The following is a 17,158-nucleotide window of genomic DNA, read 5'->3' on the forward strand; positions in this document are numbered from 1 at the left end:
TAAAAATTTCATAACTTAGGTAAGCATAAATAACTTTTGTAACGATATATGTCATGAATAAAACATTTTTGTGCCAAAGTAAGGATCATTATTGCTCTTTCTGATAATGCATAATTTGAGATTCGCTGTAAATGCATTAAAAAAGGGCTGGGACAAATCACACTTAAATTTGTTTCTCTAAACTGTTTAAAAAAGAAAGAAAAGGAAATACTGATCACTTAAAAATCTCCTGTTTTATTTTATTCACGTATTTGTAAATGCCATTAATTATAATGTAATTTTGCTTACTGATGGGTTATTATCTTGAGAGAAAAAGTGGCATTATATTAATGGAAAATTAGTTGATCAGTACTTTCTATCAATCCTGGCACTGGGCTTTTTGCTGCCCAGTGCAAACACTTCAGTTCCTTACAAATTTTGCCATCCCTAAATACTGCCACCTGGTGTGGCTGAAGCTGTTGCACATGCTCTGACACTGGCTCTGTTTCTTATGAATCATTATATCAAAGCATCATTAAATTAGTATTCATATAAATGTAATTTGACTGTAATGTGTTTTGTTTTTCAATTATGAAAATGTAAATTGTATCTTAGCATATAGTTTGAGAATTAGCGGTAGCAAATTTTGTGTAATATTAAATACAGGGTGTTGCCGCTCAGTCAGTATAGTGGTCAGGGAAACTGACTACGATGCCGAAGGGCCTGGGTTCAAATCCTGGAGAAGGCATGGTGGTAACTGTCCATCCCTTCATAGGAAAGGCGATGGTGGCCCACCTATTAAGTGCCTCCATAATAAAGAGACCACCAGATCTGGCCTTGTATAGATTAATGGACTGGGTTACATTTGTAATTGTTCGCTATCTGCCATTAGGGAAAAAAAAAAAAATGCAGGGTGTTTCAAAAGGAATCATCTGATTTTAAAAAATATTAACTGTTCAGCTTTTAAGCCGCTTTGATCAAATAATGTATAGGTAGAAAGAGGAAGTTTCATGCAGTTGGCGACAGGTAGTGGTAACACTTTTCCTTTGCCAGCCACTTCAATGTTTTTGTAGGTGGGGGACTGCCCAAAAGAATTCATTTTGCGTTCTATGCTTCATGAAAGGGAGGTCTGTAACAACTGTTCAGTTTGATTTTTGTCATCAATACCCTGGTGTTCAACAAACCTACCACTCAGAGCATACAGTGATGATATAAACAGTTCTAGACCTAGGCTGTCTGTGTAAAAGGAGATCACCTGACCATTCCCATGTGTCAGACAAAAGTGTGAAGTGCATGTGACTGAATTTCATATGTAGTCCACTCATCATGCTGGTAAGGAACTTATTCCTACAACATCTTTCTGGCATCTTTTGTGGCAATGTTTGTTTCAAACCATACAGGATTCAGTTGCTGTAAGCTCTTTATATGGTGACAAAGAAATGCATGTAAAGTTTTGTGAATTATCCTTCAGAATGTCTCTTAAGATGACAATATTTTAACAGACTTCATATTAAGTGATGAGGCTACTTTTCATCTAAGTAGCAAGGTCAACTGTCACAGCATTAGAATATGAAGTATAGAGGAGCTATATCAAGTTGTATAACACGAGAGAGAGGTGCCAAAAGTTAAAATTTTTTGTGCTATGTCTAAAAAAATGTTGCATGTTCCTTTTTTTCCCCACAGATGTCATTCTTGTGAGTCACGTATCTCAGTATGCTTGAAAACTGGCTTTCGCCACTGTTAGAAACTATTTCAGATAACTTCATTTTCCAGCAGGACAGGGAATCATGACACTGAAGATTCAACATTTGAGAATTTTTGAATAATCACATTCCTTAATGATGGATCAGTCATTCGAGATCTGATCATTCAATTAAACACCACTGACTTCCAAGATCATTGTACTTTTCAGTTTAAGATTTCTTCTTGCAGCAGTTTATAAAAGACTTCGTTTAGACTATGTACCTCCAGTTTCAGCTACATTATCCGAACTGAAGATAACCATAACAGCCGCGGAAGCAGTGGATGCAAATATGCTCGCAAAAGTTTGAGACAAATTTGATTACCATATAGACATATGTTATGCCTCCAAAGATGGAATATAATGAGCATCTTTAATTTGGCTGTAAAAACCAGCTTTGAACTATTGAGACACTCCCAGGCCTTTCCCTTAGCGTCATTTGATAAGTAGGAGGCATTCTAATTTAATAAGAATTTTTCAGAATAAAAAGTCATATGGCTATTACTGCTTTGCAGAATAGTCATTCCCTTCTTTGCCAGGATATCGGCTCTTTCATTTCCCTTGGTGTCACAGTGAGCAGGAATCCACTGCAAGACAATTGTATCGGCTAGAGTGTTAAGAATCTTCCTACATTTGTAAATTCATTTGGAAGAACAAAATTTATTGTTGGAGATTGCCTGCAAAGCGGCTTTGCTATCGGACCAAATAACAACCTGAGGAAAATTACTTCTCTGAGTACTTAATTGGTTCAGAGAAATTAATATAGCCTTAACTTCACCATCAAAACTGGTAATATCTCTTCCCACTGCCTTATAGAACACAATATGATTACAATTACAACAAAATGGTTTACCGCTTTAGGGGCAAAGCATAACTGTTTTTTTAATTTGTTTTCCCAACTCTTTTTCCCATCTCTTTTGAGAGCAGTGCTGTTGATAAAGTTATTAAAATAGTTATGCTTTGCCACAGAAATTTTTCTTCTTAACAGTACAATGCTTTTCTGCAATCTTGAATATTGGCAGTGTCTTTGATTTCCTACACTAGACAACGAGCCCTTATAGATTGTTTTTTAAAATTTTCCAGCTGACGTGTCTAGAAGGGCTTAAATCTTTTTATTTTGCCTCTTGGGATCCACTTTTTTGCTGATTATGCAATAGTGGAAAAAAACAAGAGATGGCAGCATGAATATTTTTATCTCTACTGTGATCAAAATTGCGAAGATTATGTTCCAGATCATTTTTATAATTCTTCCAATTTGTCTTAATGTTCCACTTGCTCTTAATATTTCCATTGCTTAAATTTTGGGTTTGTTTCTTCTGCATATGGATGTATTTGTAATGATCATTCGATAGCCTGAGCCAGGATTATACAAGACATTTCTAAAAGTGTTCAGAGCCATGTTTTGAGATACAGTGACTAAATCAGGTTTAATTTGAGTTCCATTATAGCATAAATAAGAGGCAGAATCTCCTGTAAGATAATTAAGTCCTAATTTATCAAAGTTTAAAAGATCCTTCATGACTGTGCCTGTGGCATTACTGTCATTATAGCTCCATCTTTTACTGTGTGCATTACACTCTCCAGTGTGACAGCATTTTGTAGGGAAGGAAATGAAGCTAAAATTAAACTTCTTATTGCCTGGAGAGCTATAGCATGTAAAGACAGTAAAGGCATTGTTGTTTTTCCAGTCATTAAGTTTGGTTAATTCAGCTCAGATACTCTAATGACAAAAAGAAGAGGTTAGGTTTTGCCTTATGCCTATCAGGATTCTAATGGCAATTCTTTTTGATTTTGGCAGAAGATGCAAATAAAAACCAGGGAATGAGTATCTACATAAATCACCAAAGAACGGGTTAACTTCGAGAATGATAAATAAGTCAAGATCTTGAGAATGAATGGCATTCATAATCTGGGTCTTTGTATTCTGGGAAAAAGTCACCTTCATTCCCATGCAAGATTCACAGCCCATTCTTTCCCATAATGTAATACAATCCAAATGCTGAAAAGAACAAGGAAGTAAGACAACGCTACAACAAATGTAGTGTTAACCAGGATGCACCATGAGGAGGCCTGTCTTGTTACACCCCTTAAAACAGATGTATAAAAGTATGTTTATTAAACCAGTTTTATCTCTGGCATTATTTATCGGCTTTGGGAAAGGCACTGATCTCCCGTTTGGTACTTCCCTATTTTGAGGATTAGCCATCCCATATTATAAACTTTCAGTTTTTTTTTTTTTTTTCTTTTTGGTTTGTTTGTTTGTTTTTTGTTTTGTTTGTTTGTTTTAGAAATAAAGGAAGAATCTGATACAGTTATAAAATTGATTAATACTTAGATTTTTCAAATGTAAATTGAACATTATATTTCTTCAGTTACTTCACTGAAAACTGTTTGTTTTGGCATTTTTATTAGCTTTTTGTACTCATGATAGATATCTTTACATACATGTTGACTTTATCAAGAAAAATATAAATAAATACATGAGTATTCTAAAACTAAAATTTGGTGATCATTGTTTTCTTAATTGTTAATATCAAAAATACTAATAATTAAGATCTTTATATCTGAGATTAGTAATTCAGTTTTTCTTAGCATTTAATGTTAGCTGTTTAAGACAAATGAAAGCAATATAAGTTTAAAGTAGTTTAAATGAAAAATTGTTGAAGTAATGTTGAATAGGAAAATTGTGAGTAAATTATCTGTTAATTAAATCCTTTTATTTACATTAATTATTCACATATTTCATTATTTGATCTATAATTTAATTGCATTGTAAAATAAAAAATATCAAACGTATTTCTTAATGCATATCTTTCCATGAAACTAATTATTGAAGAAAATTTTAGTTCCTGATAAAATTATTTCCTTAAAACTCAACATTTTAATTTACTATATATTATGTTTTTCAAGGTACAAAATGCTTATACACTGACATCAAGGAGTATATTCGAATCTCATCTGCTTTGAACAGTGGTAGATCTGTTAGAGATTTACAACGAAAAGAGCTTGAAACCTATTTTCAAGTAAGTGGTTTTATGTTTTTAAACTTCTGTATATATTGAATTTTGATTATTTATTGGTTCAATATAAAATGGTAATAATTAAAAAAACTAAGGAATATAGATATATCCTATTGTAGGTTCCTAAAGATTTGGTGAAAGTTGGCCCAGTATTACTTCTTGCTGCTCTTCCATTTGCCAATTATGTTATTTTGCCTGTGATGTAAGTATAGAATTTTATAGTTATCAAAGACACTGATTGCCTTCACTTTGTGCATTGTATTAAAATTATATTTGTTGACATTATATTTTCTTTAAATTTATGTCTGCATGAACATAAGATTTTAAATAACATTTCAATTATCAAGTAGTACCTCTTTATGTATAACAAAAAGTCTGTTGTGATCATTATTTCATTCTAAATTTTTGAATGTACCATATGAAAGTTCACATAAATGAAGTGGAAATTTTATGCTGAATCCATTTTTATGCAGTTTGTTGATTAGGTTAAAAAAATAACTGCTTATCTTTTTCCATCTTGTCTAATTTCAACCTCTATTTTGAATTAATGTGCATTTTTTATATTTTAAAATTAAGTCTACTAAATGTGTGGTTTTTAAAATAGTAGTTAAATCTGTTTTATTTAAAGTCCAAATTATATTGTTTATATTTTTTAAAGTTTTTATTTTTTAAACCTACACCAGACCTAGGCATTACCATAAGTCTGTGACAGGCAGCTCAATACAATTCAGAAACATTAAAAGAAGTACAGTTATTTTTTACAGCATTAGCCTTTGCCATATCAGTAAGTCCAGAACAAGTGTCCAAATGGTCATCGCATATGTCATTAATATCACATAATGGGCAAGATGGAGAGTCTGCTAAACCAAATCTGCGTAGGTGTTTCATGAGGTAGTCATGTCCAGTTTTTAATCTACTAGGTTGGTAGTTAGCAGTTTTTAATCTAGTAGGTTAGTCCATGAGGTAGTTGTTCAGTTTGGCAACACTGACAGGTCTAGGTACGTCGCAAGGAATGGAATTATCCATTAGGGAACCCCAAATCATCCTCTTCACAGGGTTCCCATTCTTCTCTCGAAGATGAGCTCAACATCTGGTTTCAATGATTCTCTTAGCACTGTGATAGCAAACAGGAGGAAACTATATCCAGCCTTGGCTAGAGTATCAGCTAACTCATTACCCGTGATTCTACAATGACTTGGGATTTACTGCAGAGTAATATTGCAACCATTATTTATTAGAGAATTTTTCACAAGCTGACAATTTAGAGCAGACCCATTGTTTGAAAGTATGACTGAAGAAATTGTTTTAATGATGGCCTGTGAATCAATAAATATCACAATGTTCTGATCATCTCTTTTACTGATTTAGTCAAGGCCATTTGGACAGCAGCCACTTCATCATCATAGTCGGTACAATTTGCACCAATAGCTCCACTTATATGTGCCAAGAGTTAACCCATGCACCAGCATTACTATTAGCACCTATAGCAGAACCATCGGTGTACACATGCAACCAGTGTGTTGTTGAAATCTTTCTCCAATAGTGCCCAAAGCAACAATTTTCAGTTCTGTGTCAGTGTAGGATTTTTTACTGGCTAGCAGAACCAAGTCTAAATTATAACTTGCGTAGTTCAAATGTCTTAGAAACGCGCCAGTCTCAAGTAGTGGCTGTCTGTTAAAAGAAGGGATATTAAAAAAAAAAAAAAAGTTCATTTGTCACATGTAAAAAGGTAGGTTTAACCTACTCTCTGCAGGATTGTACATCTTCCAGAAATCACCACACCTCATCAATCCAATGAGACCAATTTGAGAGCCCTTATTTTTCTTCGACAAGTCAGAGGTTCAATATCTGTTTGCAATTGTATGGCCTGGATAGGCATTGAAGTATATTGTTTATAAATAGTATTTCATATAGAATATTCTTTTATATATATTGTATTCTTTTTGAAATTGCAAGAATGTGTAATTTTTTTTTAATATTGTTGTGTGTGAGGTATGGATTCTCAGATCCTTTTAAATAATCATTTGGATAAGTAATAAGAAATTTATAAGTTATTACAACAAGTCAAATCTTACATCAAAATAAGTAACTGTAAAAAGCTAAAGAAGAGAGAACATGAATACAGTACAAAGTCCAAAATCCGGACTCGTTGGGATTTCGGCGATTCCGGATTTGGGATTTTTCTGAATATTAGATCATCAATTTAAATCCTTTAAGAATTAAAAAGATGAAATCGTAATTTATGAAATAAAGAACAATTATGATGTTAAGGGTATCAAATTTACAAAAAAAGAGCTTAATATTTATTTGTTTACTTTATTAAACATTTCTTTCAGTGTAAGTTGTTTTAAGTTGCTTCCACAAAAAATTCAAAAAGTTCCTTTTTCCTATATCATATGTAGTTGACTTTCCAATGCCATACTCTTTGCATAATTTTGAGATGAATATGCTTTTATCCATTTTTTTTTGCAGCAATTCCAATTTTTTTTTTTAATGAACATCGAAACATGGTTTCGCTTTGTAGATCCTTGGCAGCTCCAGCTTTTTTTGACATAATCGAAAGTTCAAGCTTATTTTTATAAAATTGCCGTAATAATAACAGTATGCAAAAAATAATAAGGTGAATCAAATTAGAAGATTAGGGAGCAGCACAGTCTGCTACATTAACTAAAATGCCTTAGCATCATCAGTAAAGATAATTTTAGTCTAGCTTAATAGCGTCCATTATACATTATTGGCTATGTATCATAAGATTAGCAATGAAAGCCAAGTGGTTTCGCTAAATAGTGTCTTGCTCCTATTGCGTACTGAATTAAGCCTGAATTGTATTAGTTTAGTTTATTTATTTATTTCTTGCACATGCTTAAAACTAATCTGAGTCCTGAATAAACTCCCACATATACCTAAGGCTTTATCTAGGGCCGGTGTTAGATACCGCCTGGTGCAGTCTCTATGGCTCCTAAATTCTGCTACAAAGCACCTTCCTAAGTTCTAAATTTTCACCGCTTCTAAACTTTGGATCCCAGTGCTTTCCCTAAATCATAAAAAACTTCTCATTCCTTAAATTTGGTGCTCGGTGCTTCCCCAAATTCCAAAAATTTTGTCTTCCCTAAATTCTGCCGTCCGATGCCGACATATTCTGCTGCCGCTTCTAGGTTTATGATGAATAACATATCAGTTATTTTTAATTAAAATAGCACTAAATATAATCTTTTGGCCTATGAGTTTCATTAACAAAATTTATTTTTAGCATATGAAAAGAAATTTTTGTTGAATTTTTCATCGTCAACATTTCTTAGAGCACTTAAAAATCTATAATCATCGCCAAGCGTAATGTTAGTATAAAAGGTTGCCATACTCTTGTTATTCAATTACTAATATAAAAAAAAGTTTAGACATCACTGCATGAGTTATTACTGAAGCTGTCATGTATTAATAAACATGAGGCGATGAAAGTAAAATATAATAAATAATTACTCACCAAGTCAGTGTCAGGGATATAAAATAGGTGAATGTTTCGGTTTGTTAAAAAAGAAGAATCATGTGTCATCACGCATAGAAGGTATTGTTAAAATACATTTTATCTTAACTGAGATGAAGGAAGTTAATTTTACAATAATTTTTAGTTGTTTTCTTGAAATTTACTGTAAATTTAAAATTAATAAAATCAAGAACAAAATCTTTTAAAATAGAAACCTTGTTAAACTTCTTGGAGGAAATGCTAAAGTTGAAATAATTGTTAGTAAATGTGTATAAAAGTTTCAAAAGATTTTTGGTAAAGCTGTATTCAATAAATTGTTGAACTGTGTTTGAAGTTTGTTAATATCTGAAGAAGGAATATTACTGTTTTTCTTTCTACCTCATCTTTTTGCTGTGATGGTCTTTTTCCTGAAAATTTTAACCTAGCTATTTGTTGTACTGTTAAATTCCATTTGTTTTAATTTAAGAAGATATATGTGAAGTCCATAAAGATAGAGTGTTTTATGTTTTAGAATGTGATTCTTTAAAAAATCTGTTTTGCAGATTAGGAATAATATCCAAAATTTTAATTGTAATATTATTTAAATAATTAAAATGTTCCAACTCTGCTGTGGCTTGCAATAAACTAGATTTATGCCGTGGTTGTAAAAGTTTCTTATTATATGATCTGTGATTATTAATCCTCAAATTGAGGTTGTTTTAGTCTAACTGATATATTTTAAACTACACATATTTCAGGTAAATATAGTTAAACATTTTTCAAAGAGACTTTTTGAATTGTGAAAGGGTTAGTTGGTGTGGCATTAAATCAACAAGTAAGGCATTTGGAATTGTTACATTCCTATATTTCAAAAGAGTGTAAATGAGCCCAAGGCTGCTTCACAAACTTTTATTTCTCATATGAAATTTATTTTTATTTGCAAGAGTTTAATATTAATTTAATCTTAAGTAATTTCAAAAATCATGACCTGTTGAGTAATGATTTATTTGCATAAATTACATTGTTTCCAATTATCTCAGTTGTGTTAATATTAGATGTTTGTTTTGAAAGTCATAATTACCTTTAAAAAATTTTTATGTATCTAAACCTTTTTGTTTACAATATTTCTATATATTTGTCATTCTAGAAATTTATGTGCTCATGTGAATCATAAATAGTCACCACCCTATTTCTCTTTTCATTATAATATTTATCTCCTTTTTCACAGTCTTAATGTAAATAAATTTTAAAAAATTGCACTTAATACATAAAATATTCATACATTCTGCATGAATGCAAGCAATATTAAACCTACTCTTATATATATATATATGTGTGTGTGTGTGTGTGTGTGTGTGTGTTTTGACAGCATTAACAGTATATTAATAATGTAATATCATAATATGGTGAATACTCACCTTAAAGTTTCTTCTACCATTTCTATAAATGAGTTCACAAATGGTGAATATCTTCTTTGCTGAAAGCTCAACTTCATCAGAATTCATAACAATGATCTAATACAGTCAAAAGTCGTTAATCCGGACTCGTTGGGACTTCGGCGATTCCGGATTATCAATTTTTCCGGATTATAGATCATCAGTTTAAATCTGGTAAGATGGCATGCAGAAATTATAAAATTAAAAATATGAAACCATAATTTATGAAATAAAGAACAATTATGATCTAAAAGGTATCAAAATTTACAAAAAAAAGCTTAATATTTATTTGTTTACTTTATTAAACATTTCTTTCAATGTAAGTTGTTTAAGTTGCTTCATTTTTTATGTGATAATACATTCTCTTTAATTCTATAAACAGACATAATTTCTTGTTCAGTTACAAAGTTCCGCTGTTCAAGTCCTATAATTGCTGTGTCTACCGACTAATTTGTCAATTGAAATTTTTTCGTTTTCAATAACCTCTGTTACTTTCTTTGCTATCGGAAGCAAATTATAATGATGAGGAATTTGATTTAAATCATATCAAAGATGGAGTACATCGAGATGAAATACTACATTTAGTAAGGAATTATAAGCCAAATAAAATAAAAACATCTGCCCTGAAGATAAAAATAGTGCTGACAGATCAACTTCCAATTCATTGCGCGCCGCGGCGTTAAAGATAAACAAATGTTAAAGTTTAGATAAACAAAGGATATTCCTTTATCCATTTTTTGCAGCAATTCCACATTTTGTTTAATGAACTTCGAAATATACTTTCGCTTTGTAGATCCTTTACATAATAATAAATATATATCAGAAATTCTATTTGACATAATCGAAAGTTCAAGCTTACTTTTATAAAATTGCTCTAACAGTCTGCAAAAAATAATAAGCCGGATCCAATTCGAAGATTAAGGAACAACACAATCTGCAACATTAACTGAAATAGATAATTAGATAATTTTAGCTTAGCTTATACCATCCGTTATACATTAAACGCGCACTCGTAAACGTATTTTGCGCACACGCACAAGCATATTCGCAGCTGTAAAGGTCTTACGTGCATGCGTCAAAGCAACGCATGCGCAGAAAGTTTGTAGCTTTGAGTTCCGGATTATGGGTGTCCGAATTAATGACTTTTGACTGTATTTTGAAGACATTTAATAAAGCATTAAAGTTACAAGTAGACCATTTTACAGACAATATTGTGCATAGAAAATATATGCAGCTAAAAGTCAAAATATAAACTTTGAGTCTATTATAGTCACAGTTACAGAGGTAAGAGAACATTTGTGATATTCTCTTTTTGAAATTCAGAGATTTATAATTGAAGCTCAAGAATATTCAGGATTACAGGTTCATTCATTGTCTTTTTTTTCAATTAATCAAATAGTTATTTTTTTAATCTCATTGACAAGGCATTCAGGATTACTAGGAGCATTTGCGAAAGGAGTTGTACTGCGGTCACTGGTCACTATATCAGGATCTTTCTTCTTTTAACTATCTGTCATTGTCTTTGACTTCTTACAGATATCATTTCTGGACAGGTTTCAAATAAGTCGCATGTTTGGCCTTGGCTTCTGCCACATGTACTTCCCATCATTACCACCATCGGTGAATTTTAAAAGCCTTGGCTAAACACCAGTTTTTTTTTTCCTTTGTATGTTATCATCTCAAAGAAGGACATTATCCCTTTCCTCTAAACTGTATTCCTTTGCAGTCTTGTTATGTTCTCTTAACTGTCCTAAATATTCAGTTCTAAATCATTTTTTGAGTTGTTCTCTAATTCTTTGTCTATAAGCATAATGCTTATTTAGCATTGTATGAATAGACTAGATCTAAGTCTGGAATTCCCACTTCTTTTATTTCTTGAAAAAACATTATAGAAGTTAAGAGTAATTTTCAGCATTGAAGAGTCTGTGTCTCTTCAATGCTTTCACATTTCCTACAGGTCTTTCACATTTCCTAAAACAGTTCTAAGTATGTTTTTTAACATACCTATTAGATGTTCCCAAAAGCCACCCCATCAGGTTGCTGATGGCAGGTTGAATTTCCAAGTATTACTCTTAAACACTGTGAATTCCTGCAGTCTGGAGTAGTCAACTCATTTTAATTCATTAGCTGTTCCCACCAAGTTTGTTCCATTGTCGGAACATTAGGATTGTTTCCATTGTCAGGTAGCATTAAGATGACTTCTTTTCACGATAAATCCCCTCAATGCTAGAATGAAACTGTATGTGCACAATGATGTTCCTAGTTCTATGTGAATATTTTAATAATTAGATCCATTTCTTAAAAATAGGAGACCACAAAAATCCATTCTTATGACTATTTTTTCAGTATTAAAAATTAAAGATTCTCGAACGTGATCTTGTGGTAAAAATCCTGCAGATATATATTCACTTGTTTTACATTGTACTTTTTTCAAACAGAACCATGGTTTTAAAAGTTTTCTTATTCTGCAATATCAAATAATTTCTCAACACTGACATTAAATACTGTACAGCAGAATGTCCCAGTTCTTATTGTTTTCACATTATTAAACTTTTAACAATGTGATGTTCAGAAAGTAATGCTACACGAAGTGTAAAATTTTCATCTTTTTGCATATAAACCTCTGTCTTCACTCTTGATAATCCTTCTGCATCTTTAACCCACGAGAACGCACGTCGGGTCATACAGGCCCGGGCGAATATTCAATGGGTTGCAAAACCTCTCCTGTTTTGTGAAAATTGTTGAATCTACCACTACCTGCTTCCAAGAACACCCTCTTTCCTTTGCATAGAAGCTCATACATCTCGAAACTCATATTTTTCTATAAATTGGAAAACAGCGCGGACAATGTTGTTATGAGACTTGTCGCAACTATTTTCAACACAGGAAGAAACCTCACTGTTGACAACAACTGGTATGCGAGTGTTGGTCTAGCTAAAGACATTCTAGGAAAAAATATTACTCTTGTTGGAAGGATAAGAAAAAATAAAGGATAAATACCAAAGGAATTCACTTGCTCCAGAAAAGGAGAATTGCATTCAACTCTCTTCAGATTTCTGAAACATATGACTTTAGTGTCATATACCCCCAAAAAGAATAAATCTGTGCTTTTATTATCAACTATACATAATGATGATGCTATAGATCCTTCATCTGCTGATGTCAAAAAACCTAAAATTATCACTTTTTACAACCTGACAAAAGGTATAGTGGATGTAGTAGACGAAATGTAGGCCCTTATATTCTACAGCTAGTATTAGCAACAGATGGCCGATGGTTATATTTTTAGTATGTTAAATATGGCTGCTATCAGTGCTCATGTCTTATTATTGTTAACTGATAAACCCGCAGAAAAGTACTGTAAAAAAGGCACTTTTTGAAGGATCTTGCATTAAAACTTCTAAAGGAACATAGCGAGAAAACAGAAGCATTCAATCTAATATTCCTAGGAGCTTGCAAATGGAATTAAACAGAACGCATCCAGAACAAGTTGAGGGACCTCCATGTAAAAGATTAAAATCTGCTGCAAGAAAAAGATGTCATATATATCCCACTGTAAAGAACAGAAAATCTAAACCATCATGCACAAAATGTGAAAAAATGTTTGCGGGGAGCATAACTCCATAGTGTATAAAATATATATCAGCCAATAAATATATATCAGCATCGAGTTTGTAGATTCATATCTAACTATTTTTTTAGTATTAAAAGTTTAAATGCATTAACACTAGAACAGCCGAATTTCAGACTAACCGAAAACCGCCATTGGGGGTCAATTTGACCCTCATGAGAAATGTAAGTAGAAACACAGTAAATGATTGAAATGACCACATAAAAGAGTTTTTAGAGGTTTTTATTTATTTTTTATACTTTAGAATTTTTTTTTTTTCATGCAATTAGCACAAATTAGCACATATCTTGCAATGTAAGATTACAAAAGCAAAAACAAAATCTTTAAAAAACAAACAAAAGATACAAATGCAAAAAGAGAAAACTAGAACATAGCAAAAAACTACAAAAAATATAAATTGGGAATAAACACGCAAAGTTTTCCAAAGTTTGTTGTACATTACCGCAGGTGATACAATATAAACGCTTGACAGAGACATCAACACATTTACCACAAATTGGTTTCTGGCACCCCTCACAGCTGACAACAGTCTTGTTTTGTCCCTTGCAACTTTAAAATGCACATTTCTTTCCTTTAAGTGTCTGTATTTGAGCAATTGGGGGGGGGGCATCTGTTGTGTATTGCACCAACTCGTAGTTCTTCCATGAGTGCAAGAATAAATTCTCGACGGGAAATAGAGGTGCCCAAGGATTCTTTGAATATAATCCAAGCATTGAGTTCAGCAATGTCAAGGACGTTGTAAAAAACATGTACAGGCCACCTGCGACTTCCACTACTTGTACTATATTTCTTCAGCATATGATCTGCGACATCAATGCCACATTGTGTACTGTTGTAGTAAGTGACAGTGCTCGGATTTTTCTGTATGCTGTCGTCAACAAACACATTACTGTGCATCGTGCTCAGAATCATGACATTCTTTTTGCTCTTGCACCTATATATTGTGAGTGTTTTGTCTCCATTTTTCAGTGCAAAAGATGAATATTGTGCAGAAGAAGTGTCACGAGCAATGGGGGTAATTCTCGCTTATTCAGAAGCATCGTCTCCACAATTGTGGTTTATTTCGCAGAAAGTTCATCTGCAAGTTTCACAGAAGTAAAACAATTGTCGTTTGTGACATTGAGTCCGGAGTTTAGATGTGGTTGCAGTAATTTGAGAACTACACTTTCCTCAAGTTGTAAATTAGTTGGTCGTTCTTCATCCTTGCCCAGATAAGGATAACCATTCAAAACATATTTGGATTTTACATCAGTTGCTAGCCAGAATTTGATGCCAAACTTGTCTGGTTTATTCGCCATATACTGAATAAATCTACATCTTGATTAACAAGGCAACAATTGTTCATCAACGGTTATTTCTGGTCCAGGATTATAGCATAAATAACAGTTTTCCATTAGCTTGTACCAGGTTACAGAAGCGAGAGCAAATTTGTTAGTGGCGAGACGATCAGCTCTGGTGCTTCGGACATCGAATCTGAGATACCGCATTATTTCATGGAACTGATTGCATGACATTGTTTCTTTGAACACAGGTGGTCCTCAATTCTTGTTCCACAAATCATCTGCACAAAGTTTTGAATGGCCTAGTGCTCCTAGTGTCGTTTTTCTTATGAGGGTCAAAATGACCCCAGTTGGCTGTTTTAGGTATATCTGCGATTATTTTTTTAAATAATTAACGTAGAAATATGAAAAAGTGACATAGTATACTTGGAAACATTTTAGAAAAAGTAAAAAAATATCAGCTTCGAAGCTCAGCCGTATGTTACAAAAAACGCGTAAAATTGGAAAAAAAGGTCAAAATGACCCCAACGGCGCTTCTAGTGTTAATTCATTAATTTAGTTACCTACTTCAACTACTCAATTATCTTACCTTATTCTGTTATCTTATTCAACATTATATGTGATTTAAAGATTTAAAGAAGATTTTTCTAAATATTAATTCAATGTTTTCAAATATATAACCTTTCTTGATTTTTTATGAATCGTGGTACACAAAATATATTACTGGTTCAATGATAAGTTGCATTAATTAAAGAAAAGTATGCACAGGCCAATGCACATTCTCGCATTACTGTTAGGACACGTGTGTTGCCGGGTTAATTGTTGATAAAGATTTTAGTCATCTTTCTCAAGTGAAACGTCTTCTTGAACTTTCTTTTAAATCTTTTCTGCTTTCTGAGTGTCACCTCCTGCTAATAGCCCTTGGTTGCATAACATGACCAGGGCTATTAGCAGGAGGTCCTGTTAAGTCATCTGGTATTGATGACCTGTTAAGTCATCAATACCAGATGACTTAACAGGTCATTTGATATTCTTGAAGAATCTGTCAATCTGTGCTGTAATTTCTTATATGAAGAAATTCGATAGAAAGTCTGTTTTCTCTTCATTTATAAAGGATACTATAATCTTCCTTTCTGAATTAGTAGTTTTTTCATTTGGTATCAGTTTGAAATTTGGTCATTCACCTCTTGAATATTTTAGCCAGATAGGACCTTCCTATGATTTGCCTTTAACTAGTTTTTTTCAGTAAAGATCCTCGAGATGGAAGATTGGCTAGATTTTGTACTCCTGGTATACAATTCCATTGATCAGTAGATATGAAACTTCTAATTTGTCACTCTATTAGAAACAAATGCTACCCAATCATCCTTCTTCTTAATTCAGTATAGAGCATCCATTGAATCAGACCAGAAGAAATTTTCTATATTATCTCATTTCAAATCCTTTCTAAAGCCCCGTTCCCATGCAACACTTCTTGGCACAACTGCCATTGGCAAGAGGAGAAAATAAAAGACATGAAAGAGTTTCGTCTTTAAGACCCATTCAGAAGACCACCCTCTTCCTTCCCTTTACACCTAAGCCTCTGTGAACAATCACGTCTCCAAACTGGCAGATTTCTAATACTGTTTACACATTTTTAACGTTGTTTACTGTTGTTAATTTTGTAATCTGTACTTTCGCAACGGGTACCTGAACTTTCGTAATGGTTCCTGAAAAATATATGCTTTTTAATTATTATTATTTTATAAGTTGTTATTTAGTTCACTCCATTTGCTTGTCGCTATGGTTAAAAGATGGTCATCGATTTTTAAACTGCTTCCCGATAAGATATAGAACTCAAATTTTGTACATACACTGCTTGTGGATGTGATGTCATGCTTTTGATTTTTAGAGGATTAGATTTTTTTCAAATTTAAAGTTGAAGCGATTTTTTACAAATATTAACAAATAAATTGAGAATCTCAGAATGTTATAGTTTGCACCATAACACACTGTGGAGGAAAAAAAAATAAATGAAAGTTTTAGCATAATTTTTTTTAAAAATATTTTGAGAGAATTTTTGAAAATCGTTCATATTTTAGACTTTCTGACGCCCATTAATTTTAAAATTTCATATCTAAAAATATATCGATTACAAACTTCCGACATTTTCACAGCTAATAAAACAAACTTTTCGCATTTTAAAAAAAATTATAAAGGAAATTAATTGGATGACTTTTTTACTTTTTTGAAAGATATGCAATGAAGCAGAATGGTAAACATTGGTTCTTCTTGGGCATCAATTCAAAACACCGGTTTCAAAGTAATAATCTCATTTTACCACACTATTTTTATGACATTATTTATGCTAGATAAGTTGTTATTGTTGCCAGTTGTTAGTTCAGCGTGAGGTTGGAGATACTTCTGAGTTAACTTTCTCTTAAGATGCGTTTTGCATTCCGTTGTGTTTAACGTTCTTATTAGATTGAAGCATAACTACTGATTATACTTAGTGATATTCTAAACACTTGTACGAGTATTTCTGTGAAAAATTTCAGAACTTTGAAGTGTTTCTGTTGATAAAATAAATTTAATTAAGCTATCATCGGATTTGAGTGCAATGACAATCATT

The 17,158-nt window shown here is 32.4% G+C and overlaps 1 protein-coding gene across 2 annotated transcripts in view; it reads left to right on the forward strand.

The window, feature by feature from the left end:
* LOC118197776 (LETM1 domain-containing protein 1) overlaps positions 1 to 17,158 on the forward strand; it is a 106,088-nt gene that overhangs the window by 16,137 nt on the left and 72,793 nt on the right. For both annotated transcript variants that reach the window (XM_085825805.1, XM_085825806.1), the window contains exons 3-4: positions 4,631 to 4,743; positions 4,860 to 4,942. In XM_085825805.1, coding sequence (XP_085681931.1) covers positions 4,631 to 4,743; positions 4,860 to 4,942 — 196 coding nt within the window. The remainder of the gene's footprint in view (positions 1 to 4,630; positions 4,744 to 4,859; positions 4,943 to 17,158) is intronic.

This window comes from Stegodyphus dumicola, chromosome 10 (assembly GCF_044657685.1).
Source record: "Stegodyphus dumicola isolate Sdum_Otavi_A_Nest chromosome 10, ASM4465768v1".
Lineage (NCBI taxonomy): Eukaryota > Metazoa > Arthropoda > Arachnida > Araneae > Eresidae > Stegodyphus > Stegodyphus dumicola.